General features: G+C 51.0%; 1 protein-coding gene and 1 long non-coding RNA gene across 2 annotated transcripts in view; one reads left to right on the forward strand and one right to left on the reverse strand.

The window, feature by feature from the left end:
• The window catches only part of TG (thyroglobulin), a 243041-nt gene extending 221666 nt beyond the window's left edge, over positions 1–21375 (forward strand). The window contains exons 44-47 of the mRNA XM_014728161.3: positions 943–1050; positions 17939–18073; positions 19602–19792; positions 21144–21375. Coding sequence (XP_014583647.3) covers positions 943–1050; positions 17939–18073; positions 19602–19792; positions 21144–21262 — 553 coding nt within the window. The 3' untranslated portion in view covers positions 21263–21375. The remainder of the gene's footprint in view (positions 1–942; positions 1051–17938; positions 18074–19601; positions 19793–21143) is intronic.
• On the reverse strand, positions 4493–13306 carry LOC102150114 (uncharacterized). The gene is made up of 4 exons (XR_290865.4): positions 12891–13306; positions 11429–11506; positions 7442–8068; positions 4493–4560 (listed from the first exon to the last, which is right to left on the reverse strand). It is a non-coding gene; the product is annotated as an uncharacterized lncRNA (long non-coding RNA).
• Positions 21376–26507: the final 5132 nt, after the last annotated feature.

A 26507-nucleotide genomic window follows, 5' to 3' on the forward strand; every position in this document is an offset into this window, starting at 1 on the left:
GTGTTATCAGACTCGGTGGTTACAAATTCTCTTCGGGGTGGGGCCTGGGCCCGAGTCTCAGCTGAGGACATGGGAAGCCAAGCAGACGACCCTGCTGAGTGGGATTCAAAAGCTGGTGGGCCCCAGGCTAACCGAGGTCTCCCTGATCGCAGCCAGACGTGCCCGCCTCTTCAGCCCCCGGCTTGTGCCCTCCACACGCAGGACCCCCCTGTTATAAGCCGGTGCTTCTGAAATTTATTCCTATCGCCCCCAAAGGGAGAGCGAATGGGAAACTTCTGGAATCTAAAACAAGATTCTTAACCTCCCACTACTGACATTTTGGACTGGATCATTCCTTACCGTGGGGGCTGTCCTGTGCATTGTGGGCTGTTTAGCAGCATCCCTGGCCTCTACCCACCAGATGCTAGTGAAACCTTCCCACCTCCAGCTGTGACAACCAAAAATGTCCCCCACCCGTTGCCAAGTGTTCCCTGGGGATGGGGGGGGGCTCCCAGTTGAGAGCCACTGGTCTCCAGGGACCATTGACATGAAGCCTATTTGAGATCTCCGTCTTCTTTTAAAATGCGCAATTATTTTATGTTCTGCTCCGTAGTATATTGTGTTTGTTTTACTGTAAAATGTTTTGCTCCCAAATCTTTAAGGAAACTTCTGGGAAGATGTTTGTCCCATGGGTCTCTCGACCCTGAGACGCGTCGCCAAGGACAGCACTGTGCCATCACGGGCCGTCCTTCAACCAGACTGGACCATGTGCTGTGCCCCTGGCTCTGCCATCGAGCCAGCAGTGGGGCCAGCTGTGGCGAGAGGGGTGCTGGGGAATGCGAGCAGGGTGTGCAGAGGGGCGTGGGGGCTCAGGGACCCCTGCCTGGGAGAAGCCTTTACCCGGCACAGTTGTCCACAGAGCTACGTGTACCTACACTCCCTCCTCTGTGCTCCTTTCCCCAGGGACTACTTCATCACGTGCCCTGTGATCGACATGGCCAGCCACTGGGCAAGGAGGGCCCGGGGAAACGTCTTCATGTACCACGCTCCCGAAAGCCATGGCCACAGCAGGTGAGGTGGCTGTGTGGCCACAGCGGGTGTTGGCAGACCAAGGGAGTCTGGCATGGGTCCCTGTCGCTTCTGTGATCCGCGGGGCAGCAGAGAAAAGAGGGCAGGACCGAGGTACAAGTCCCGGCTTAATGATGTGGGACATGTCACTTAACCTTTCTAAGCCTCAGTTTCATTATCTGAAAAGTGGGTGTAATGGTAATAGTCACTTTATCTCGCGGTCTTGCAGGAAGAGCTGAAACAAAAGTTATAGAAAGCAGTGTGAAATTGCGATGTTAGCCATTAATGGGTTACCCGGGCTTGGGGAGCAGCCTTCTTTATTAATCTTTCACATTTATGCCTCCAAATCTGAGATCGCAGCTTAAGAAATGACTTTCCAAAGGATAAAGGAGTTTTTTGGCAACAAAAGGAAAGTTTTGTTTACCTCTAGTTTATATACCCTTCTTACTTCCAGAATACGTTCAATGTACATTGAAATAAAAGTCTCAGGTGCAATGAAATTATCAAAATGGAAAAGAGAAATCAGAGGTCCAAGTAAAGGAAAAGCAACAGTAAGGGATGGAGCGACCAGTGGGCACAGACCGTAGCCTGCGTTTCCGAAGCCAAGGAAAAGATTAAAAAATGAAGAAGAAAAGAGCAAAGGTCTGGTTTTCGAAGCTCCATCAGCTAAACAAAGAAAGCAGAGGCTGAGGGAGAGGGGAGACATGGTTTTGGCCAGTCGGAGAATGACGCAACGAGGGTGGCTGGGCACGTGGTGTCCAGGGCTTTGGAGGGAGGACTGTGCGGCCGCGGGTCCACGTCTTCGTGACCTTACAGGCCTGAGCCATTCGCTCGTGTTGGAAAACCGCAGCCCCACCCCCAGCTGGCGCAGTAAGTTCCCGCACTATCTGATGTGCTTCCCATCAATCGCGTCACGTTAGTTACTTCACATCCGAGCTCCTTTGGGCGGATCTCACACCCCGCCAGCCAGCGCAAGAGACTGATGCTGTCCTGGCGCTCATCCCTCCACTCAGCATCCACAGGTAACAGAGCATCAGGAGGTCAGGTCTCTAAGAGATACCGGGGTATGGCTGCTTCATTTCACGTGCGAGTGGAAGCCCTGCCAGACAGAGCAAGGACACCCATCACCCACGTCCAGGGTCTATTTTGTGGGCAACAGGGAGACGGGGTGTAAAAACGCCACCTTTGGAGCTGGACTTCCAGCACCACCACTCCCCAGCTGTGCAATCTTGGGCAGGCTCCTTTGCCTCTCTGAGCCTCAACATCCTCATCTACAAAATACAGCTAATAGTTTTCTCTCACAAGGTTGGTGTCGGTGATATCTCAGACATAAACGCTCCAGCTCACGGCAGGGCTCTAAGCTGTGTTACTTTGTAACATCATCAAGGGGAGTGTTACAAACGTGCGTAATTTCCCATTATAATTGGCGATGTCCGCATGGCAGGCTGAATAGTGTCCATCGAAGGATACCAGGTCCTCATCCCGGGAGCCTGTAACTCTTACCCTATAAGGAAAAGGGGGCTTTGCAGATGTGGTTACATTAAGGATGTTGACCTGGGAAGATTGGCCTTGAATGCATCACAAGTGCTCCTGAAATAGGGAGGCAGGGGGAGAGCGGAGGCGCGGAGACTGGAGTGAGGTGCCACAAGCCAAGAAACGCCAGCCAAGAATCCACCAGGGCTGGGAAAGCAGAAAAGTCTTCTCCCCTGGAGCCTGCGGGGGGAGCCTGGCCCTGCTGACACGTTGATTTGGGCCCAGGGAAGCCAGTTTTGGACTTCTGGCCTCCGGAACGGTGAGACAGTACATTTCTATTTTTTGAGCCACCAAGTTTGCAGTAATTTGTTACAGCAGCCACATGAAACTAACACGGTCCCCAGGACATTCTAGTTCCCCTAAGCACCCATTCTTTACCTGGTTTCCCCGAAAAGATTATCCAATTTATAGAGCACCTCACAGAAACTTCCAGAATCCTTGTGAGGTCAGCAGGGTTGACATGATTTTCTGTTTCGCAGATGAAGAGTCTGAGGTTCAAGGAGTTCCCCATGATTTCCCCAAGGAAGGGCAGCAGTTCACTATAGAGCAGCGACCTACCCATAGCTTCTCTGAGCTCCAGAACTGTCTTTCCATTAAAATGTACGGTCTCTCTGCTTAGAACCAATTATAATTTCAGCCTGATCCACTGCCTAGATTGAAGCAACTGCCTCCAGGTTGTGGGAAGGGAAATAAATGCCAGGCGAGGGTTCTGATCAGAAGGCCCCGGGGAAAGGGAGGAACGAGGAAGAGAGCTGATGGTTTGGGCATAGATGAAAGGTGCCCTTGCAAGCCGGTCGCCACCCACGCACGGTCAGGGAGGCCAGGCATGGGGAGTCACTTGCAGAATGAGCCTGGGCAACATCTCCCCATTGCTGGGGCTCTCAGGACTTCATGCCCAGTGCCTGGGTTCTTCACGCTGGTTCTCTGCCTTCCTCCCTTTTAAGGCAGAGATGAAACAGAAGGAGTGATACTCCTGAAGCCTGATCATCAAGAGCCTTGAAAATGGGCGTGCGCCTTTGCACTCCAAAATTTGCAGTGGCGCAAAAATCAGAAATGCGTCTGCTACATGAGGACAGAAACGATCAAAGCCAAACAAAACGAAGGGACCCCTGTGATGCCAGCCCCAATCAGTAATGATTAAACCACCGCCCCCCTGTATTCATTCCCTAGGGCTACCTTAATGGGAACCACAAAAGGGGGGTTTAGAACCACAGAAATGTATTGTGTCGCGGTTCTGGAGGCCGGGAGGCCATGATGGAGGTGTCAGCCAGGCCCTGCTCGCGCTGCAGGCTCAGGGGAGGCTCTGTTCTGGGCTCTCTGGGAGCTTCCAGTAGCCTCAGGCATTTCTTGGCTTGTCGATGCCCTCTTCCCTCTGGATGTCTGTGTCCAAATTTCTCTTTTTCATAAGAACACTGGTCACATGCATTAAGGCCCGCTCTAACATCCTCATTTTAACTTGGTTCTCTCTGCAAAGACCTGTTTCCAGAGAAGGGCCTCTGCTGACGTCCCAGAGGGCAGGGCTCCAACGTGTCTTTTGCAGGGGACACAGTTCAACCCACAGCACCACCCCTCTCTCTAAAATAACTGAGCCCTGCCAGCAGGCTCTTGAGGGGCAAAGGCCCAAAGCGGTCTGCTTGGACCTGGGATTGGGGCAATTCTCAGAGGGGCGACCCTTGATCAGAATCCGAGTTGCATCCTCAGTGCCCCCCGGGGATGTGTAGACAGGGCTCCACTGTGCTGACCCAGGAACCTGCCTCGACAGGAAGCCATGCTCGTGCCTCAGACCCTCACAGACTGCCTCCTGGGTCTTCGCAGTCACAGCGCCTCCGGGCCCAGGGGCCCCCCTGGCTCAGAAGGGGACATAGTAGGTGCTCAGGAAATCAGGCCGAAGGACAGGAGCTCGTCCACCCACCTCGTCTGACAGGTGTGGAACAGGTCCCTTCCTCTAGTTTGTAGGCTCCCTGGGTTCAGTTTCGCCATCTGCCAAATGGGAGTAGGAGATGGGAAAGGTCAGGAGCACCGACCCTTCACACGGCTCTGTGGAGCCCTGGACCCAGGGCCCCTGGGGAAGGAGGGCCCAGTGGAGGCTCCAGGCCTTACAGCCCCTTTTTCTATCTCCTAACCGACCTTCAAGTGCAGTTTCAAGGTCATGCAGTTTGGAGAGCTATGAAAACCCACCCGGCTCAGTCACCTTGAAGGCGCCTTCTAACTCTCAGGTTTTAGCATCTTTGGAAGGAAGAGATGCTCAGAGGCGCTGAAGTGTTTACAGGCAGAGCTGTGGCTCCGCGTATAGTGGCAGAAAGTGTCCTGTTCGAGCTGTGACTCTGGGCCAACTGCATTGGTTGGAAACCCGCCTCGTGTCTTATCAGCTTGGTGAACTACAGCAAGTCACTTCTCCTTGGTGACTCAACATGGAGATAATAATAATAGTGCCTACGTCAGAGGCTTATTGTGATAATTAATTTATGTGTAGAGCAGGGCCTGGCAAACAGTAAGTGCTGAGGGACCATCAGAAGGCCACCTTGACCCTCTGTGTCCGTGTCCTCCCCCCCAACCGCGATGACAGTATGCTGCCATCTCCGTAGTAGATACTTGAATCACTGAACGAATCCTAGAAACGAACCCATGTAATTGCAGACAGGTTTATCTCGTCTCTCTCTCTCTGCCCTGGAGCTGTCGCACTTCTCGTTTATTTCTGGCTCAAATCTACAGACTGAAAATATATGTGTGTGCCTTACATTCTCCGCCATCTGTCTCGTGCCTCCATTTCTATGAGCGTGTATTAGCTTTCCCGGCACAGCCAGGGAACAAAACACGACACGTGACCACTTGCTTACAAACCATATCACGTGAACACGATGGAGCGTGGTCCTCCAACTGCTCGCCCGGGGTGTAGACGAGACCTTCATCCCTGACAATGGGGGCCCCCCTGTGAGGAACGAAGAGGGGTAGGGGATGGGGGAAGAGACAAGCTAAACCCTACAGTGTGGGAAGAAGGTTCAGTTTTAAGATTCAGATTCAGGGGCCGGCCCTGTGGCTGAGTGAGTTAAGTTTACATGCTTCGCTTCAGCGGCCCGGGGTTTCGCGGGTTCGGGTCCTGGGCATGAACAAGGCACCACTCATCAGGCCATGCTGAGGCGGCATCCCACATAGTAGAACCAGAAGGACCTACAGCTGGACTATACAGCTATGTACTGGGCGGGGAGGGGGCTTTGGGGAGAAGAAGAAGAAAAAAAAAGATTGGTAACTGGTGTTAGCCCAGGTGCCAATCTTTAAGAAAAAAAAAAAGATTCCAATTCAAAGAACCAGGGAATACATAAGATGATTTCATCCAGCTCCTTCAATTTACAGATAAACAAAAGCCCAGAGAGGTGAGGGGATTATGTCCCAGTCACAGAGCCAGTAAGTGGCAGTCTGGACCCAAACCCTGTCTCCTGCCCTCTCTCCAGTTTTCTTTGAATTGCACCCACTTCAACACGAAGCCTCTGAGTGCCTGCCACAGCTAAGTCCACTTACCAGCTGTGTGACCTTGGGCAAGCTGCTTAACCTCTCTGAGCCTCCGTGTATCCTCACCTCTACATAGGGAAAGTAATAATGCTTGTCCCCTAGGGCTGCTGAAAGGGTTCAGGGGGACAGGGCCTTCATCTAGAGTGTGAGTGTGTGTGTGAGCATGTAATACCTGGCATGCCATACTTTGATCACCAAGGCTGTTGCCACAAGGACAAATCATACCAGCTCTCTCTGACTCGGCTCTGCTCAGTGGGAGGTTGTCCTCTGTGGTTCCCGTCTATAGCCTCTGTTTCAGGAGGGGAGGTTTCCAGTGACTGTAACCCAGGGTTTCCCAGCTTGGGCACTGTTGACATTTCAGGCTCAATAATTCTGTTGTGGGGCTGTCCTCTGCATTGTAAGGTGTTCAGCAGCGTCCCTGGCCTCCATCCACTCTGTGCCAGAAGCACCTCCATCATTGTCTTTAGACACGGCCCGTGTCCGCTGGGGGCCTCCCATGAGAACCACGGCTGGAATCCACTATGACGGGGGCTATTGCTAACAGCACCTGAACGGAAGTGGCAGCCTGTTTCCCAGTCCTCATCGTGAATGACTATGGGCCCCCTCCCCTCCAGATGCTGCCCCTGGCCCCCGGAACCCCCTTGGGCAGTGCCCACAGAACCAGATGGCTTTGGTGGTCCTCTGTTACAAAGCTGAGCTGGGAAGCTGGTGGGCCTCTCTCTCATGTTCACACCAGGCGGGGCCCTGGCCTGCTGTCCCCTCCAGGTCTGAGGCCATGGGCCTTCTCTCAAAGGCACCGTCTCGTGTGCCTGGGTGTCTCCTTGGGCGCCCCCGCCTACACCCCGCTAGGACTCTCCCCTCCCTGCCGGCCTCCTCCCGTTGCCATCTTCTTGACTCTCAGTGAGGTCCTTCTCTCTCACCAGCCCCTCCCAAGGGACACCCTGGGCCAAGGGTCATCTCAGGAGGAGCCCTCATTGCATTCTCTGCAACTCGTGGGTGAAGGACTCCCAGACCCTGTGGCCAGCCCAGGTTTGGGGGACCCTCCTCACGACCTCGTCAGGGAGCCAGGTCCCAGCAAGCGTGGAAGGGAGCACAGATTCCTTCTCCCTGTCCTTGGAGGCTTCTGAACCTGGCTCTGTCCCTGACTGTGTGCCTCTGGCAGGTGACAACTTCTCTAGGCTGCGGTTTCCCCATTCCTGTATGGGGCTAATAATAGTGCCAACACGACTATAGGAGTGCGTCAGGGTTAAGCGAGGCGATGTGTGTGGACTGCCCAGCTGACTGCCGGGCATCAAGTTGGCGCTCATTAGGTGACTGCCAACACTGCTCGTTGTGCTCTCCTGGAAGAACCCACCTGGGAGATGAGCAGATCTTAGGAAGAAAACAACCACAGATCAAGTGAACCGAAAGGGGAGCCGTGGCCACTCCAGAGGGCACATGGAGGCCCCTCATGGCAAGATTCCTGGGGATGGGGCCCCTGTACAGTTTCCATGCAAATTCACCGTGGGGCTGTGGGGGGTGTGGGGTCTTCATTCTTGACCTGTGTGCTGTGTTCTTTATTCCACAATCTTCGGGCCCCAGAGTCCTGACATGTCTTCCCATATCTTGACGGTGCTGAAGACATTTCAGAGAGATGCAACTTGACTCACCTTTGGATGGGGTGGGGCGGGGTTCTGGGGACTCCTCACCTCCCCAGGCTCCATGTAGGATGCTGCACCGTCCTTTAATTTGGGGAGAAGCAGCTCAGCATAGCAGAAGGGCACCCCCTGTGAGGTCAAGTCAACTGGGGTTTAAGTCCATCTCTCCCACTTGTCCGCCTCCTGCATTTGAGCTGATTCCTCCATCTCAACTTCCTTGCCTATAAAATGGGTATAGTTACATCTTCTTCATAGTGTGAAGATTCGGGTCCGTGTACATCAAACTCCTGGTACGTTGTTGACTTGAATATTCAGGTTATTTTCCTTTTAGGAAAAATAAGGCTCTGAGAAGAAAAGAATTCAAAATGACTAAAGAGGCCGTAATGTTCCTCCTTTACAAGTTGTCCCAACCCTGGAAAACAAAACCATAAATTCTAGGCTCAAGACATTTTGTCCACCACTTCATTTGTATTCTAGACATTTCTGTGCATTCCAGCGGCCTTTAACATTCCAGATTCAAAATATTATCTTTCTAGTTGACTGTCTTGGTGCGTTTGTAGGAATTAGAAAACCAAAGAAAATGTTAAGTAACTGGATTCTTGAATTGGGTCCATAGGCCTGGCTGCATCCTGTGTGATTAACAAGATTATTTCCCAGTAAAGATGGGAGTAAATCATTTTCAGAAACTGGCCACTCCAGCCTCAGGAGATATCAGGGCTGGCGCTCTGTGTCCTCTTCAACACTGATTCCATAGGTGCTTACCTACTGCCTTCTCTGCCCAGATCCCCTTCTAGATCCTAGAGATGGAGCAGCCAGCAAGACAGTAAAGGGCTCCCCTCTTGGGATTAACACTACGGTCAGGGGGTGGGGTTTATGAGTATCTAGGGATGGGGTACAAAGAACAGACAATATACACATAATAAACAGAGTGAGTTCAGATAACTGCCCTAGGAAAGGGAAGAGGTTTGGCACATGTGAGGATAAAGAAGGAGGCCGGGGAGCTGGAGTCTATTGAAGAGGAGGAGATTGGTTAGAGATGCGGGGAAAAAAGATGGCGTCTTGTAGTTCACATAGGAGTTTGTAAGCTGTGGCAGGCGAAGAGAGAGTATTTTATCTGAGTATCATGGAAAAGCATTAGAGATTTTTAAGAAGACATGTTATATGGAATGCTTATTGGTCTTTTTATTTCACACTCAAAATACAACTCACTAAAGACCAAGTTTTTAAAAAAATAGAATGGAGAAGGGAAACTGCTATCCAATGTGGTGATCGGTTAGTTAATCAGAAAAGTCAATTAAAATGGGAACTCGTGAAAAATGAATAAGATTGGTACAGTCATGAGTTGCTTAATGACGAGGGTAGGCTATGAGAAATGCATCATTAGGTGATTTTGTCATTGTGTAAACATCACATGGTGTACTGATGGGGAACAAAATTTGTCACCTCAAAATGTGTCCCTTTAATATGAGGGCTATTTCAGGCTGATTATTTTTTAATCAACAAAAGACTCAGCAAGTTTTTCTTGTTACCTCCCCCTTAACTGCCTAAAAGAATTCAGATTTAGGGGCCGGCCTGGTGGCATAGTGGTTAAGTTCATGTGCTCCTCTTCTGCGGCCCAGGGTTCATGGATTCAGATCCTGGTGCAGACCTGTACACCGCTCATCAAGCCGTGCTGTGGCAGCGTCCCACACACAAAGTAGAGGAAGATGGGCACAAATGTTAGCTCAGGGCCAGTCTTCCTCACACACACAGAAAAATGTTTAAGAAAAGGAATTCAGATTTCAACAACCTGTCTCAGGAAGTGAACTGTCACCATAGCATCACGTGAAACAGGTGGTGGACAGGGAGGAAGCTGGACAAGCCTATTTGTTGGGCTCCCCTCTGTGTTCTTCTGTTTCTGTGGCCAAACAGCTCTTTTCCAAATGTTTGCTCCTTTTCACCCGCCTGCAAATTGCCTTCCTTCCCTCTGACTCTCTGACTCTCCCTACCCCCAATATCCTCTTCTAGAGTCTTTAGCTGAGGATGGTGTTTAAGGTGAGGGCTTCGGCCATTTTGGCAAGTTATTCAGTTTCCCTGGGTTTCTCCCATGTATACTCATTATTAAACTTTTGTTTGTTTTTCTCCTGTTAATCTGTCTCATGTCAATTTAATTCTTAGACAAGCCAGAAGATCTTAGAAGGGGGAGAGGAACATTTCTGCCTCCTGACAGTATATACACAAATCTAGATGGCAGAGCCTACTACACACCCAGGCTCTATGGTACTAATCTTACGGGACGATCATCATAGATGCAGTTTATTGCTGACCGATACATTATGTGACACATGACTGTGTATGCCTCAAACATTTTATTTTAACTTGAAACATTTAATGTGCATTCACTGCCATGGTTTCAGTGCAGAGTCAAAGCTCGTGTGGAGAAATGCTGTTTGGAGTTCTCCCTTTGAATTTCTTGCAAAACCGTAAACATAATACGTGGTCTATGATTTCTAGTTTGGGTTTCTTGCGAGTGGGGCATCAACATGATATGGAATGAATTCAATGGAGCTCTGTCTTACAATAACAAATGCAACGTAAGTAGACAAGGCGAGCACAGTTGGTTCTCGGTAAACACGTAACGTCCTGGGGAGAATAGATGTGCTGGGCCAGGAAGGTTCAGCCTCGTCTGAGCAATGTTTGTCATCCCTCATGCGGAGAATAAGATGTCCAGGTTAATCCGGCGAGGCGGTTGAAAGCTTCGCCTGTGCTGCCAAGCAATATGTCACCCAGCTCTGCTGGGCTTTCGGGAATCAGGAAATATTACAAGTATTTCATTGGGGGCCAGGGATGGAGATTGTGTTGTTTAAAGTATTTTGGGGAGCTCCTTTTTAAAGGATTGCATAGTGAATCTTTTTGTAAAATGCAAGCCATTTCTAAAGCGTATAATTACTTCTAAGCTAATTCATAGGGAGAATCTTAACTTTTGTATGTTAGATTTGCCCAAAGAGAAAAACACTCACAGGCTTCTATTTGTGAGTTACTAACAAGTCCTCAATCCTCAAAGAAAAAGAAAAACCTGGGAAGCAGCAGGACTTTCGTTCCTCCTTGTCCCTAATTTCCTTTGGAGGAAGTTATCTAGAGATGCCGCCTAGAGATAAGAAAGGGAGTATATTTTATGGGGAGGAGGTCAAACAAACTTCCTCCTGCAGACAGAACGACAGAGATAGAAATCTCTGGAACAAAAGGCTCTCTAATCAATCAATTGGATGGGCTGGAGCCCTGGGCCTTTCCCCAGCACAAGCCTCTTCAACCCATTATCAGGACCTGAACAAGCTCCATAATGCAAACATGGCGCCTGTTTCTGTCAAGGAAGATCCTATCCACCCCCTCCCCACCTTGAGGGGAGCCCAGCTCAGCCCACCTTCCAGCTCAGCTCATTGCGTCAGCAGGGCCGAGAGTCAGGTGCATTCCTTCCGGGAACGCCACCTCAGCCTTTTGCTCCCTAATTAGCCCCAGATGTCCGTGAATGGTGGCTCCCTCATACCAGAAACAGAGCTCGAGTCAGGAGCTTGTGCAAGGAGTAATCTCTGAAATGTGGCTTTTGGCCTTTGACTTGCTGGAATGGAAGCAAGTATTGGCCTCCCAGCAAACCCACACCAGCAGGATTTCAGATGAGTGGGATGGCCGAGAAGTAAGGCTGGGGACATGATGTGACAAGAACCAACCTCCTGTCTCTCCTGGACGTCTGCAGGACCTGTGCTTTCTCAGTTCTAGCCTTTCTTCCTACGCCACTCCAGGAATGGCTGTAAAAGAAAGGCAGCTTGCAACTTGCTGGCTTAGACACGGCCCATGTCCCCCAGCCCTTTAAGATGTGGCCCTCCTTTCCTCCGGCCTCAGTTCTCACACCATTCACAGAACCAGAGCCTAAAGGGCCTTAACGAGCATGCAATTTAGTGATTCCCAAACTTTTGATTTTCCTGGACCAGGAAAGATTCCAATTTCACTTTTGAGCGTGATGCACTTCTCAGTACAATAAGTGAGGCCCAGAGCATGGGGACTCTGTTACCTGGCCTGTCAGCACCCTATTCTGCCCCTACTCCCTCTGCCCCAGCCGCACCTCCCTGTCCATTCTCCATACAGAGCCCAGAACCCGCTCCTTGACTTTACACACTCTGAGACTCAGCCAGATGCACCCCCGCCACCGCACACTCTCTCGCTGAACCCTGCTCATCTTTCAAGGCACAAGTCAACGGCGATTTCCTCCCTCTGACTTTCCATGAACTCCTCTCCGCTGCCTTGTCTGAAACAAGTGGTATCTCTCTTCTTTCTCTTCTTATGGCTCTTTGTAAATAATCCTATCGTTTGGTGACTATCATCGTATGACTAACAGCATCTTGTTTTTCTAAATGCTGTCTTATCTCCATTTCCTGTTGGACCGTGAGCTCCATGGCAGAACGGCTGCCTTCTTCCTCCATTATCCCCAGCACCTGTTCAGAGCATGACACACAGCAGCATTCGGCAAATGTGGCCCAAGTACGGTCTTGTCCTGCCATCTCATGTTCGGCCACCATCCTCACTGAGCTCTATTCACATCCCGAAACTGAAGCGCACACTGAGTCATGCTGAGCTGTGTAGCTGGTCAGTTCTTCCCACACTCTGGCTAAATGTAACGTCACCAAAATCAGCAACAGTAGCTCTTCCTGGGACGGCCACTTGCCCTTTTTAGAAGGCTTTCCATCCACCATCTGTCTTTGAGCATCTGGTGATACCACGTGGGAGACTAAATGGGGGTGATCAGACCCATTTCACAGATAGAAAAACCAAGGCTCAGAGAGTCAGCGGTGGAAGTGGGGTTTGAGCTGAGCTTGCCCAGCTGGGGCAGGGAGCTTTCCCAGACCCCACATCCACCTGTGACACTGGGACGATCCAGAGGTGGCCCGGGATAGGGTGAGTAGCTGTCAGATTAGGGAAAGTTTGCCCAGAGTCTTATTAATAAGATAGCAAATGACAACCGAAAGCTAAATAAAACCAGCAGGACCACATACCGACAGGGCTGCCACAGCTTTGAGTGTGTGATTTATCAGTGATCAAACCAGCCCAGAGCAAAGGAGCCAAATCAACATGCCTGAGCCGTCTGCCCCCAACCTTTAAGCACTAACCACTTGGCTAACAGCTTTCTCCTTTTACCTCATCGGGCCCTGGAGTGCTCTTCTGTGGCTCCCTCCGTTGACACTGAATCCAAATTCCCTCTTCCTCCTCCAGAGGGTCCTGGGTCTCTCAGCCAGGGCCCAGACTCACTGAGGGCTCGGTCCTCTGATCCCAAATGCCCTCTCCCAAGGCTCCCACTATCTGCCCCTCCTCTGCGTGTCTGCCTTACACGGCGGAAATAACTCCAGCATCCTGATAAAGATCAGGCCTGCGAGGGAGACAACAAAGCAGAAGTCCTTGTACATAACAGGCTCTCAAATTAAACAGATCAGATGGGCTGGAAGTCCAGGCCTTTCCCCAAAAGCCGTGCTCTGTGGCCTTCTGGGGTCACAGACAGTGGGGGCCGGGAGCTGGCTTGTGCCGGTTCCCCAGAGCCGGCTGTGCACATCTTGCCCCAGCTCCGGGTTCTGTGACATCACTTTGATAGTTTGGAATTGTCTGTGGCAGGATGGCTTACACCATGGAAACGGGCAAAAGCCAGTTGTTATACATTCATCAGCCCCCGTTGGCACAGATCTTTCTGAGAACGTGACGAAAGCTATGAAGGCTCTCCGAAGGAAGATGTACCAGGACAGTGTCACCCCATTTTACATAGAATTTCTGGGAACTCACGGTCCGCTGAAACCCTATAGTGGAATCCCAAGGTTAAAGACCCCCACTCTTAACATCTTCCAGATGTTTCTCACAGGGAGAAAGGAAAACATAATCGGCACATGAGCCAGACACTGAGTGAGAGATTTGAACTATTTTATTGCTAAACCTCATTCAGTGTTTGGAGGCGTGATCATGTCGCCATTTTATGGATGAGGACACTGAGGCCCAGAGAGGTTGTGTGTCTTGTCCAAGACTTCACAGCTATTAAAGGTGATTGAGCTGGGATTTGAATTCTGTTCCTCATACCATTTGGAACGCAGCTTTCTTTGGAAGAAACCATAGACAAAGTCACTGTGGCAGGCAGAAGAGTGGCCCCTCAAAATGTCCATGTCATAATCCCCCAAACCTATGAATTAATGTGTTTTGTTACATGGCAAAGGGACTTGGTTGATGGGATCGAGGTTAAGGACCTAGAGATGAGAGCTATCCAGGATTATCCAGGTGGGCCCAACCGAATGACCTAAGTCCTTCAAAGTGGAAGAAGGAGGAAGAGGAGTGTGTCAGACGGATGCGCCATGCAAAGGACTCGACGCCCTTGCTCTCAGAGCTGCGAATGACCTTCAGTTTGCAGCCCGTGAGAAACAGGAAGCTGGCCTCTCCTCCTTAAGGAACTGCGTTCTGTCACAAGCCCAGCGAGCAGGAAGTAGCTTCTTCTGCAGAGCCTCTGGAAGGAATGAAGCCTACTGACACCTTGATTTGGGCCCACTGAGACCCGTGCCAGACCTTTGAATTCCAGAATCTGTGAGATGGTGCGTTTGTGTTGTTTTAAGCCACTGAGCTCGTAGTGGTTTCTTAGGGCAGCAGTAGAAATCTAACACAGCCACTGTGTCTGAAGGGCATGCTAGGAGACAGGCTGTGTGCCCTTCCACCGCCCTGTAGAGGATAGAGCATCCCTGATGGGGCAGCGGAGGGGGCAAGGCTGTCCCTGTGAAGTCCAGGCAGGAGCCATTGAGGATGTGCAAGACCCGTGATGGTATTGGTAAAGGGAACCAGGCAACGAGGCGCGGAGGACAGCGGGCCTTGGAATCGCAGACCCAGGCCTGAGTCTGGGCATCACCAGTTAAGAAAATGGTGTCTCTGAGCCTGAGTTTCCTCCAGTGTCAAAACTCTACGAGTCACTCCAATATCATCTACTCATAGGGTCCTTGAGACAGTAAGGGTGAAAGTGATTCACAAACCACCAAGTGTGGATATCTGTGACAGGTGATTTTCATTGCCCTTGTCCCAACTTCTGTCTCCCTGGCATTGTTTTACTTTGTGTCCCTTTTTTCCTCTGTGGCTCTGAAAACATCCTTAAGAAGTTGGGTCGTCTAGTGGTCCCCAGCCCCCTGCCCACGGGTAGAGCAGGCAGAGCACAAAATTTAGGGCCTGGGAGAGTCAGCTTCGAATCCTGGCTCTCCTGCATCTCAGGCGGGTGGCTTCGTCTTTCTGAGCCTTGGGTCATCCCCTGGAAAATAAGCGGATGATAGCATCCACTTCCTGGCAGGTCCTGGATGTTGCCGATCAAAGACCTCCCACGGGTCCTGGCACATCATGGTGCTCAAGAGATGGTAACTGTAAACAGGCGCTGAGCAGAGCTGGCTGCAAAGAGGCCAACTGGGCAACCGCGGAATCTGGGCTCTTGTCTGAGCCTGACCACAGAGGCTCCTGGCAGTGGACAAGAGACTTAGCTCTTCAGCTCCCAGGATCCTACAAATGTTAATGACTCTGCCGCTTCCCGCTCCTTTCTCAGGAGTAAAGTAAAGCTTAGACCCGCTCTGAGAGGGTCCAGGGTACCCAGCGGTAGTTGCAAAGAGATGCCACACTTTATTCCTTCCTTCCTAACTGAGTGCTGTTAGTCCTGTCGCCTCACACGGTCTCCTATCCCTTCTATGAAGCCTTCCAGTGTGATTGACACATAATGACCATAATCGTGATAATGCCCAACATTTGCAAAAAACACTTGTTTTAATTAGCTTCCGCATGCCGTGGCTGGTTGGTCTGGTATTTCATGATGAGGAAACTAAGACATAGAGAAATCAAGTGAGTCATCCCGAGTCACGCAATAAGCCACAGAGCTCTCAGCTGAGTGACTCAGCTGCGTGTCCATCCTTCTGTGCCCCGCTGCCAGTCACATGTACGCCTGGTGATGATTCTTACGGTCGTAGGAAGAAATCCAGCTCTTGAAATGTTCCCCTTTACAGTGCTGAGCTCCCTTTTTCCCAGTCTCTGACATAACCTCAGTGAATCACTTTGAGTCACAGGCAGAGTCGCGCTCTCTCTTCACAAAGCAGCGCACGTTGCTTTGTACTAATTTAACCTCCATCCATGTGACCTTTATTGGGAAGCCACCAGCCCGAGACTTTCCCAGGACATCTGTCCATAGGGTGCATCAGCACAGCTGGGAATCGCTGGTGACCCCTGGTCCTAGATGCTGCTGTCACCTTAAGGACAGTCAGTTATGTCAGGAGGTAGTATGATGGATGAGAAAGAACCGGGCCACACAGCACTTACCTTGTGAGTACCCACCACATACCCATCTTAGTTCAATCTTCACCACCCTGTGAAGTAGGTGTTTATATACTCTTTCCATAGATGATGAAGCAGGGAATCAGGGAGGTCAAGTAACTTGCCAGAGGTCACCCAGCCTGAAAGTGGGGAAGACAAGACCCAGGCGTGGCAGCCCCTGGACCCTCATGCCTTTTGTTAGCATTCTGCTTCCTGGGAACGTCCCTGATCCCACTCTGCTGGGCGACTTGCTGCATGTCTCTGAGTAGGTCAGGAAACCTCTCTGGACTTCGTTTTCCTGTAAAATTAGAGATTGGCTCTTGTGATAAGTTGGGGTCGACTACAAGGTCGGAGAGCACAGTGTCCACACAAGACCACCCTCACTTCTGACACCGAGTGCAAATCCAGGGGGGTCCCAAAACCACCCCCAGTTTTGACCTTTCACTAGAGAGACCCGCAGACCTCGCTGAGAGCTGCTACGCTCACGGTGACGGGCGTTTCAGGGACAGGATCGGGTTGAAACTGGGTGAAGGAGTAGCGACACAGTGCAGAGCCAAGATGGCTTCCAGACGTGAAGCCCTGTCGTCCTCTCCCCGGGGTCTGGAGGCGCCGCTCTCTTGGCATTGTTGAGTGACAGCACAGTCATGCATCACTTACCGATGGGGATATGTTCTGAGAAATGCATCATTAGGTGATTTCATCATGGCACACACATCACAGAGTGTCTTACACAAACCTGCATGGTATAGCCTACTACACACCTAGGCCATATGGGACTAATCTTATGGGACCACCGTTGCGTATTTGGTCCATCGTTGACTGAAACATTGTTATGCAGCACATAACTGTACCCAGAGTGGTCCCAACCAGGGAGGCTTGGCCAAGCCTGGTGTTCAGAGCTTTTGTTGGAGCTCTGTTACATGGGCATGATTGATTGGTTGGTTGATTGGTCGCCCATGTCGTTAATCTCAGTCTCCGGGTCTACTGATACCCTGTGACCCAAAGCCCCTTCCCTAAGTCACATGGTTGGTCTTTCTGGCATGGCCAGCCTCCACCCTAAGAGTGTCAGATGTGGCCACTTCTAATAGAAGATCTAGTGTGGCTGGCCCGTGCCTTCAACAAAGACATTCCTGTTAGGTATGACATAGATTACCTCCCAGACACTGAGGGCGAAGGCTAGACGTGCATTTGAGAAAAGCCAAATGCTCTACTGTACAGTTGTGAAGCCCCTTCCAGCTTTTCCTCTTTAACTCTGTCCCAGGGTTCACTCCCACAACCCAGGTATCATGGGGCTGCTCTCCCCAGTGCTGGCTGCAGCTCAGTCCATTCAAACCATGCAGCTGGCTTCCAGATCTTTATTCTCTCCTGCCTCCTGCTTAGCTATCAGTTCGGTCACAGCCTGTATTTATTGACCAGCAGCTATGTGCCAGGCACTGTACTAGGATTGGCTACATGAAGAAATGTCAACTTTGAAGAGCTGTAAGAGTACAAGTCATATGTGAACAAGAGCTAGCACAGAGACGGGCCCCAAAAACAGGTGATTGTGAACAAACAAATGTTTGGCTGACGTTGATACCATGATTGGAATATGGTCAAAATACCATTCTCTTGGAGACTTGCTTAAGGTGTTTCAAGAGTGTTTGGTGCTCAGCATTGGATTCGCTTCAACCAATAGGTGTGCTGTGGATCTGCCCCAAGGCAGCCTTGGACTGAAGACCAAGCCAAATGTCTCCTAAGCTAAGCCCTAAACAGGAATCCTAAATATAATGTAAAGAGGGGAAAGTCTTCGTTTGGGGAGGGATATTGGTTTGGGGCCTGTTTGGTTTCTCCAGCAGTTTATTATTTCTTTAACTCTTGCTCCTTCTGCTTTCCGTGTGTTTTCTCAGCCTGGACTTGCTGGCAGATGTTCAGTACGCCTTTGGGCTTCCCTTCCACCCTGCCTACGAGGGCCAGTTTACCCTGGAAGAGAAAAGCTTGTCCCTGAAGATCATGCAGTACTTTTCCAACTTCGTCCGGTCTGGGTGAGTGGACCACATGGGACTGAGGGCTGTCGCTGTGCTGCCCCTCCCCTCAGTCTGAACGCAAAGGCCACGTTGGCATCGATGGACTCACACTTTCCTCTTTAGATGTTGCAGTCCCCGGCCACTGGTCTCACTGTCTCAGTGTCCCCCTTCTAGCCAAAACTACATTTGCATAGATTAATCTTGATGAAGAAGAGTTTCAACCATCCCCCTTCTTGTTCAACCACATTTGGTGCTCTGCACCCGATTTCTCAGCCTCGGCACCGTTGACACTGGGGCTGGATGAGCCCTCGTGGTGGGAGCTGTCCTGGGCACTGTAGGGTGTTTAGCAGCAAGTCCGGCCTCTACACACTAGATGCTGGTAGCACCCCACCCCCGTCCCAGTCATGAGGACTGAAAATATCCCAGACATTGCCAAATGTCCCCTGGAAGGCAAGATCACCCCAAGTTGAGAACCACTGTCTTAGATTATCGGATTAAATGAAAAAGCTCAAACTCTTCATTCTCTGCCTCTAGTCTCCCCTTCTACCTCTCTTCCAACCAAATTAGCATACGCACTGTTCCCGTTTCAAAAATCGGTTCCTGCTCTTCCTTCCACCCTGTAGTTTACCTGTCTCCCTTTACCTCTTTGCCAGACATGCGTCGGTCACCTCCCTGGAAAAGTAAAAGGTAAAAAGGTCTTGGGTCACCTCTAAGCTACCAACAGTCTGGAATAGAAAACCCAACCATAATTAAAAGCAGGACAAAATAGAACTTTACATAGTTTGTTGTGGGAGGTGAGCAGAAAGACACTTCTTTTAATTTGGGATTTATAAAGTGTCTCACTGAGGAAGTGACACTGAAACTGGGCCTTGAAGCAGGAATGGGATGTTCAGGTTGGCCAAGCAGGAGAGGATGCTCTGGGAGAGGTGCTTGTGAGCAGAGGCGGGAGGATGAGAAGCTCACCTTGTTGAATGACTGTCCAGAGGTCAGGTGGGGCTGGAGAGTGGGCTACGTGCTGGGACGTCTGGGAGATGGACCTGGGTGGCCAGTTTGGGAAGGGGCCTGTGTCTGGAGGATGAGATGCCCCCTTCAAAGGGAAGTTGACCTGTAGACGGCAAACAGGTTTACCTAACTCTTGGCCCAGCCTCCTTCCCAGGCCTTGGACAAACAAAGGCCTTCCAGAGACTGGCTGTGGTGTCCAGATGAAAGGACACCAGGGTAGAAAAGGACACAGTGACTCCTGAGATTCAGAAAGACAGGGCAACACTAGGTCTTGAGTAACGCTACTGGATCATGACCTCACATCTTTCCTCTTCCAGAAGTGGCCTAAGAGTGGTGAGTCAGGGGCCTTTGCACCTGTAGTGATTTGTTTTGCCACGGTTAAGAGCACAGCCTGGAGTCAGATCAGGCAGTTTCAAACCCTGCTTGACAGCTAAAGATGGGCGATTGAGTCCTCGGAGACCAAGTGCAAGTGGGAAGTGACCCCAAGTGATGAAAGGAAAGAAGAGCTTCTCTCAAGGTTGTTTCTTCCTTGTCGTTTTCCCAGAAATCCCAACTACCCTCATGAGTTCTCCAGGAAAGCACCTGAATTTGCAGCCCCCTGGCCTGACTTTGTCCCCCGTGCCGGCAGAGAGACCTACAAGGAGTTCAGTGCCCTGCTCCCCAACCAACAGGGCCTCAAAAAGGCTGACTGTTCCTTCTGGTCCAAGTACATTCAGTCTCTGAAGGCACTGGCAGGTAGGACAGCCTGGAGCAGGCAGGGGCTGGGCGAGGGGCGGGTGGGCTGTTGATCCTCCACATCCACTACACTGGCTGTGTGTGAGGCCTGTGCTGAGCACCCTGCAGCCACTGGGGCCCTAGGATGCCGTCGGCACAGCCCTCTCCTGTGAGGAGCTCACAATTGGGGGTGCCCCTCTTTGCCAAGGTCCTCCTGTTCTCATGAGGGGCAAGACAGAGGAGCAAGAGAGAGAAAGACACAAGCAGGGGACACTGGGTGGACCAGGGGTGTGAAGGGCTGTAGGAGAATTGAGTGAGGAGGCAGCCCGAAATGTTGGTGTGGGGAGAGAAGGTAGGGTCTTGAACCTCATCCTCACAGCCCTTGGAGGGCGGGGTGAGATCTTAGAGAGGGAATTGTGGCCAGGGGAGAAGTGGGCGTTCTACCTCTTGAAGAGAACTTGAAGAGAAGAGAACTTGAAGTTGAAGAGAACTTCCTGTTGAAGAGAACATCGTGTTGAAAAGAACTTCCTGTTGAAGAGAACTACCTGTTGACGAGAACATTGTGTTGAAGAGAGCTTCCTGTTGAAGAGAGCTTCCTGTTGAAGAGAACTTCCTGTTGAAGAGAACGTCCCGTTGAAGAGAATGTCCCGTTAAAGAGAATGTCTCATTGAAGAGAACGTCCCGTTGAAGAGAATGTCCCGTTAAAGAGAATGTCCCATTGAAGAGAACGTCCCGTTGAAGAGAATGTCCTGTTGAAGAGAACTTCCTGTTGAAGAGAACGTCCTGTTGAGGAAGTGTTAAGGAGAGAAAATGCATCATAATGAGGGCACTGGGAACATAGAGATAAATGCAGTGCCCTTCAGAAGCTTCCAGGGGAGTGGGAGAGCGAGTGACATAACCCAGTGAATGTTCTTCAGCTTTCCTGGTGCCCTTGGAAGTCTGTGCCCAAGCCAGTGGGAGCCCAAAGGAGGAGGGGCTTGCTTGGCCCAGGAGGGTCTGGGAAGGCTTCCCAGGGGAGGTGATGCTGGGGCTGAGGTTTTCAGAATGACAGGAGCTCTTCATGCAGAGAGGGATAGGAGTGGAGCATTTAGCAGGGAAGTGATCTTGTCTAACATATGTTTTAGACTCTCAACTCTGCTTTTAGCTTCCAAGGCCAGGAGGTTCTCTGTTGATGAACCTAAGTCCCATTGAACCCTTAGTATGTCCCTACAGCCAGGTGATGGAGCTGGTCCCAGACCACTGGAAATGCCCCTCTGTAGGGCGTTAGTAGGGAATGCCCACCAGAGGCTGGGCTCTATTAGGGCCAAAGGGAAAGAGATGAGGGAGGAGGAGTCCTGATCTGTTTGGCAGAGCCTTACCCCTCCTGTTTTAGGTGAAGCCAAGGACGAGCTGTCAGCAGGGAGTGAAGAGGAGGACCAACCGGCTGGCTCTGGGCTGAGAGAAGACCTCCTGGGTCTCCCGGAGCCAGGTTCCATGAGCTACAGCAAGTGACCAGCTCTGGAGACCCCCATCCGCTCTGCCAACCCCACCCTGGCCTGCCACCCTAGGCAGCTTATTCTCTAAAATAGCCACTAACTTTCAATAAAGTGTCCACATGCAGTGAATCATTGGTGACTCAGATTTGTTAACTTACAATAATCCTTGGGAGATGCCACACTGTGTCTTAATGATCTTCCTGAGGTTTGAATCCCGGCCTGCCGTTTCCTTCCAACAACTGTTTATGGAGCATCCTTTGTACAGCAGACCCTGTGCTGGGTGCTGGGGAGTCAAGGACCCTCCCCTCTAGAAGGAGAAAAGGGCAGATAGACAGACATTTACAGTGACGCAAGGAATGGGGATCCACGGAGGGCAGGCCACAGAGTGACACAGTCCCACCTGCGTGTTAGAAAGGATTCTCCTGTGAAGGTTCCAGAATGGAGGTAGGAGGCCAACTTGGCTGGGGCAATATTCTAAGCAGGAGACAGTGAGGTCTGAATCAAGACAGTGAGGGTAGAGAGAGAGGAAGGCACAGATCCGAGAGCCCTTTGGGAAGTAGAATTGACAGGACTCGTTTGAATGCCGGGGGGCAGGTGTGAGGAGATAGAATTATTACCCCAGCTTCTGGGTGATTTGGGTTCCCAGATAAGCGACCAATTTTATCATTTACCCTCCTGAGAGACACACTTATGAAGTCAAATCTTGTGTTTAAAACTCACTTTCTCTCTCAATTATGTAAGTGCGTGGTTAACAGTCTGTCATTTACATGGGATGTTGTAAGGTGTGTTTACACGCATCGTCTCATTTCAGCATAGACCAAGCTCAGTGATGTTTCCTGTGTTGGGACTATCACCCCATTTGGCAGACGTGGAAGGTGAGGCTCAGAAAGGCCTACAATGTGCCTAAATCCACACAGGGAGGAGGTGGAGGGTCAGAGTTCAACTCAGGTCTTCTGATTTCTCTGTTTCCCTGCACTTCTTACACTTCGAATAGGTCTACAGACACATTGTGTGTCCCGCAAAACCTTCTTCTGGCCCTAAAAACCCCAGGTAGCCTCTAACCTGCATCGCAGGCTCTATTAGCCAGGATGGTTTCAGTGTAAGTAGCAGATGCCTAATTAAAGTGCCTTAACTGAAGGATACTGCCAGAGGTGGGTGGTCCTAGGGCTGATCAAATGCTCAGTGACGTCATCAAGGGCCCAGACTCTTTCCAGCCCTCCTCTTTGCTATCTTCAGCACATGGACGATGTCTCACTTCACTGACACAGTATATCTGCCACAGCTCCAGACATCACATCCTGTCCTGACAGCATCCTGTGCCGGAAGCAAGCAGGGAATGGTACAAACAGCCTTGCCTTCAAATGCCACTGTCTTTTCTTGGAGGAAAATCTTTCCCAGAAATTCCCAGCAGAATTCCCTTTACATTTCATTGGCCAGAATAGAGTTGTTTCCCCACTTTAGATCAATTACTGACAACAGGGAATGGGCTCACCATGGTGCGATTGGACCACCATGCCTTGTTCCCTGAAATAGGAGGTATTGCTGTCCAGAGGAAAGCTGGGGTGCAGTTGGCAGAGATGAACAGGGCGACAGTTATTGGGTGGATAACTGTTGCCTCTGCCACATAATTAATCTTTGTTCCCAAGACAGTGAGACTTGGTCCCACCCACTCACCCTTGGGGCCGTCCTTGCCGGGCCCGGAGTTCGAGTTGGCCTGAAGGACCTCTTTGCTCCTGTAGTGCAGAGTGGGCTGTACAGTCATGTGCTGTGTTTGGAGGTGATCACAACCGTGCCCCGTGTCGAAGGTCATGGGCCTGGTGCTCCCTGGACCCTTCATCCAGGCTCAGGCTCCTGGGCCTGGGGCTCAGGCAGGGGGGAGCGGGCATGGCACCGGGAGGCGTACTGTCCCTTCCCAGCCCTGTTGGGCTCTCTTGGGGTATCCAGAGGTGGGGTGGATGGGACCTCTACCAATGTCCTGTGGCTGCCATAACAAATTACTGCAAAGTGGGGAGCTTAAAGCAACAGTCATAGATTCTCTCATGGTTCTGGAGGCCAGAAGCCCAAAATGAAGGCGTTGGCAGAGCCACTCTCCCTGGAAGGCTCTGAGGGGGAGTCCGTTCCACCCTCTCCCCGAGCTTCTGGTTCCTGCTGGGGACCCGGGGTGTTCCTTGGCTTATGGCTGCCTCCGATCTCCGCCTCTGTCTTCACATGCCTTCTTCTCTGTGTCCAATCTCCTCCTCCTTTTAGAAGGCCGCTAGTCCTTGGATTTAGGCTCACCCTAAATCCAAATGATCTTATCTTGAGATCCTAAACTTAATTACATCTGCAAAGACCATAATTTCAAATAAGTCACAGCCACGGGCACTGGGGTTAGGATTTGGACATGGCCTTTTGGGTGACACAATTCAGCCCACTGCGGGATCCCAAACCTAGGAGCCGGACACAGCATCGGGGAAGGGTGGGAGCAGGGCTGGCGCAGGGCCAGCCCACCCAGGACCGCTCTGGGAGGGCCTTGAGCTCAGACTCCCCCAGGGGAGGGAGAAGGAGGGGCCACCGTGGGCTTTGGGATGAGGCTCCAGGTGTCCTGGAGGCCCTGCTGGCATAGCTCCCCCAGCGGCCTGACCCTAACCATACTACTAACAGCACCGCCATTTATCGGGGCCTCACAGGTTCTGTCTGACCAGCACTGTCTCATTTTTCTCCCCCAAGTGAAATTCTGTTCCTTTGTTGCCATCAGGAAATGGGCACTTGACATTCCACCCCTGAAGCTTCCTTCCCTTGGTCTTAACCACAGTCTGGCTCCAGTTAAAGTGCAAATATTGCTCTGGAGGAAGCGGAGAAGGTTTCTCCTCCTCCAACACCTGAGTGGGGGCTTTGACCTAAGATAGGCCCACGTGCAGGGCCGTGTTCTGCCAGGTGCTCACAGAAGCAGAGCGACTGGAGGATTCCTTCAGCCCAGTGGTTCCCAGCCTTGGCTGTGGATTAGAATCATCTGAGTGCCTTTATACACAATCCCAATGTCCGGGCCACACCCCAGACCACTTAGATCAGAATTCCAGAGCGGGTGGGAGGACCAGGCGTCGGGGAATTCCAAGGCAGAGTCAAGAATGGACCCCACTCCTAACTGCTGTGATCTTTCGTTTCCTTGACTGTAGGATGGATTCAGTTAAGTTTACCAGGTGAGCAACACTTAGCAAGGTGAAGCTGGGAGCACTTGTGTTTCTTCCTACCTGTCCCCATATGTGGTAGGCAGAGTAATGGGCCCCCAAAGAGATATACGTCATAATTCCCAGAACCTGTGAATAATTGAAGATACATGGCCACAATAGCCAAGACTTGGAAGTAACCTAGGTGCCCATCAAGGGACGAATGGATAAAGAAGATGTGGTGTATATACACAATGAAATACTACTCAGCCATAAGAAACTATGAAATCCCACCACTTGTGACAACATGGATGGTCCTTGAGGGTATTATGCTGAGTGAAATAAGTCAGAGGGAGAAAGTCAAATACTGTATGATCTCACTTATAAGTAGAAGATAAAAACAACAACAAACAGGCACACAGCAACGGAGATTGGATTGGTGGTTACTATAGGGGAAGGGGGAAGCAGGGAGGGCAAAGGGGTGACAGGGCACACATGTGTGGTGATGGATGGTAATTACTCCTTGGGTGGTGACCATGATGTAATCTACATAGAATTCGAAATATTTTACGATGCACACTTGAAAAAAAAAATGGATACATGGCAAGGGGGCCTTAAGGTCGAAGATTGGGTTATACCTGCTCAGAGGTAGATTTTCTCCTGCCCTTGAACCAAACCTCGGCACAGCTCCTTGTTTCCCTGATAATAAAAAGTCCACTCCAGTCCCATGTCAAAACCCCAAATCCACCACCCTTTAAGCCCTGAAAATGGGTTGTTCACCTTCTTTAACTGGTTGGGGTGGGGGATGGACTGATGCTGGTGGAACCAGTTCGGGCCACCCCCTTTCGAAGCCGTGTCTGTACGACCTGGCGCCGGATGCCACCTGCTATTTGTTCTCAGCCTTTGAAAACTGAGATAGAAAACATCCCATTTTGACATCCTGTTATAATAGTAATGCCTACTTTGCAGATTCCCCTGCAGATTGAGGGTGCTAAGGTATGCGAACCAAACAATGAAGTGCCGTTCACAAAGTACTCACAGTTCACAGCTGGTTTGGGGCACCTACACGATGGCCCAGTCCGTGGGGATGGGAAATCAGAGAGAGCAAAAGGCCAGGCCTTCGATGTCTTTCAGTACAGCGTCGTATAGTTTTCAGTGTATAGGTCTTTCACTCGTGTGTGGAAGATCAGCAAACACATGGATAAAGAGAACAGATTGGTCGTTACAGGAGGGGAAGGGGGCACTGGTGTGGGCGAAAGGGGTAAAGGGGCACTTATGTATGGTGATGGATAAAAATTAGATTATTGGTGATGAGCACGATGCAGTCTATACAGAAACTGATCAATAATAGGGTACACCTGAAATTACACAATGTAGTAAACCATTGTGCGCTCGATAAAATAATTTTTTTAAAAAAGGCCAGGTCTTCCTGGCGCCCTGTCTTGGAACAGCTCTCAGAAAAGGGTGGCCAGGGAGGCAACATACATAGTTGGACTGTTTGAGCTTGGAGGAACGTGAGGCCATATCAGGACGAAGAAGCTGAGAGCCAGCGGGGAGACGTGCACGCCCAGGGTCCCACGGGCAGCCCCTCTCAGGGCTGGTTTCAGGGCTGTGGGCTCTGGCTCCCCACCAGGCCTCCTCTCCTGCATCTCAGAGGTCCCCTTAAGTCCTCATCCATCTCCAGATGGGATGGGCTGACCTGATGGACATCCGGGCAGCCACGAAGACATCGTGAACTCTTCTCCCCACCGCGAAGGGCAGGAAGACCGCAGGACACTCAGCATCGAGGCTGGGGTCACCGAAAAGTCAGGAGGTGAAAGGGACAGCACGTTACGCTGTGGACCAGAGCGACCTTCTGGGTCAGTGAGGCAGGGATCAGGAAAGGAAGTGAAGACGTTCTGTGCCAGCCCACTCATTAGTCTGAGTCAGCCGCCTCCGGAGCTGGAAGCAACCGGGAAGGACAGCACGATGAGGAAGTGACTTTCTCAGGGGGAAGTTGTCACACAAGCCCAAGGCCCACCTTCTCCCAAGGGCCTGCAAAGAGGCAGCGAGTGTCAGCAGCTCAGGGGCTCCGGGTCCCCATAGGAGCAGGGAAAGCAAGGACAGCTCCTCCCA

The sequence above is a fragment of the Equus caballus genome, chromosome 9, assembly GCF_041296265.1.
Source record: "Equus caballus isolate H_3958 breed thoroughbred chromosome 9, TB-T2T, whole genome shotgun sequence".
Taxonomy (NCBI): domain Eukaryota; kingdom Metazoa; phylum Chordata; class Mammalia; order Perissodactyla; family Equidae; genus Equus; species Equus caballus.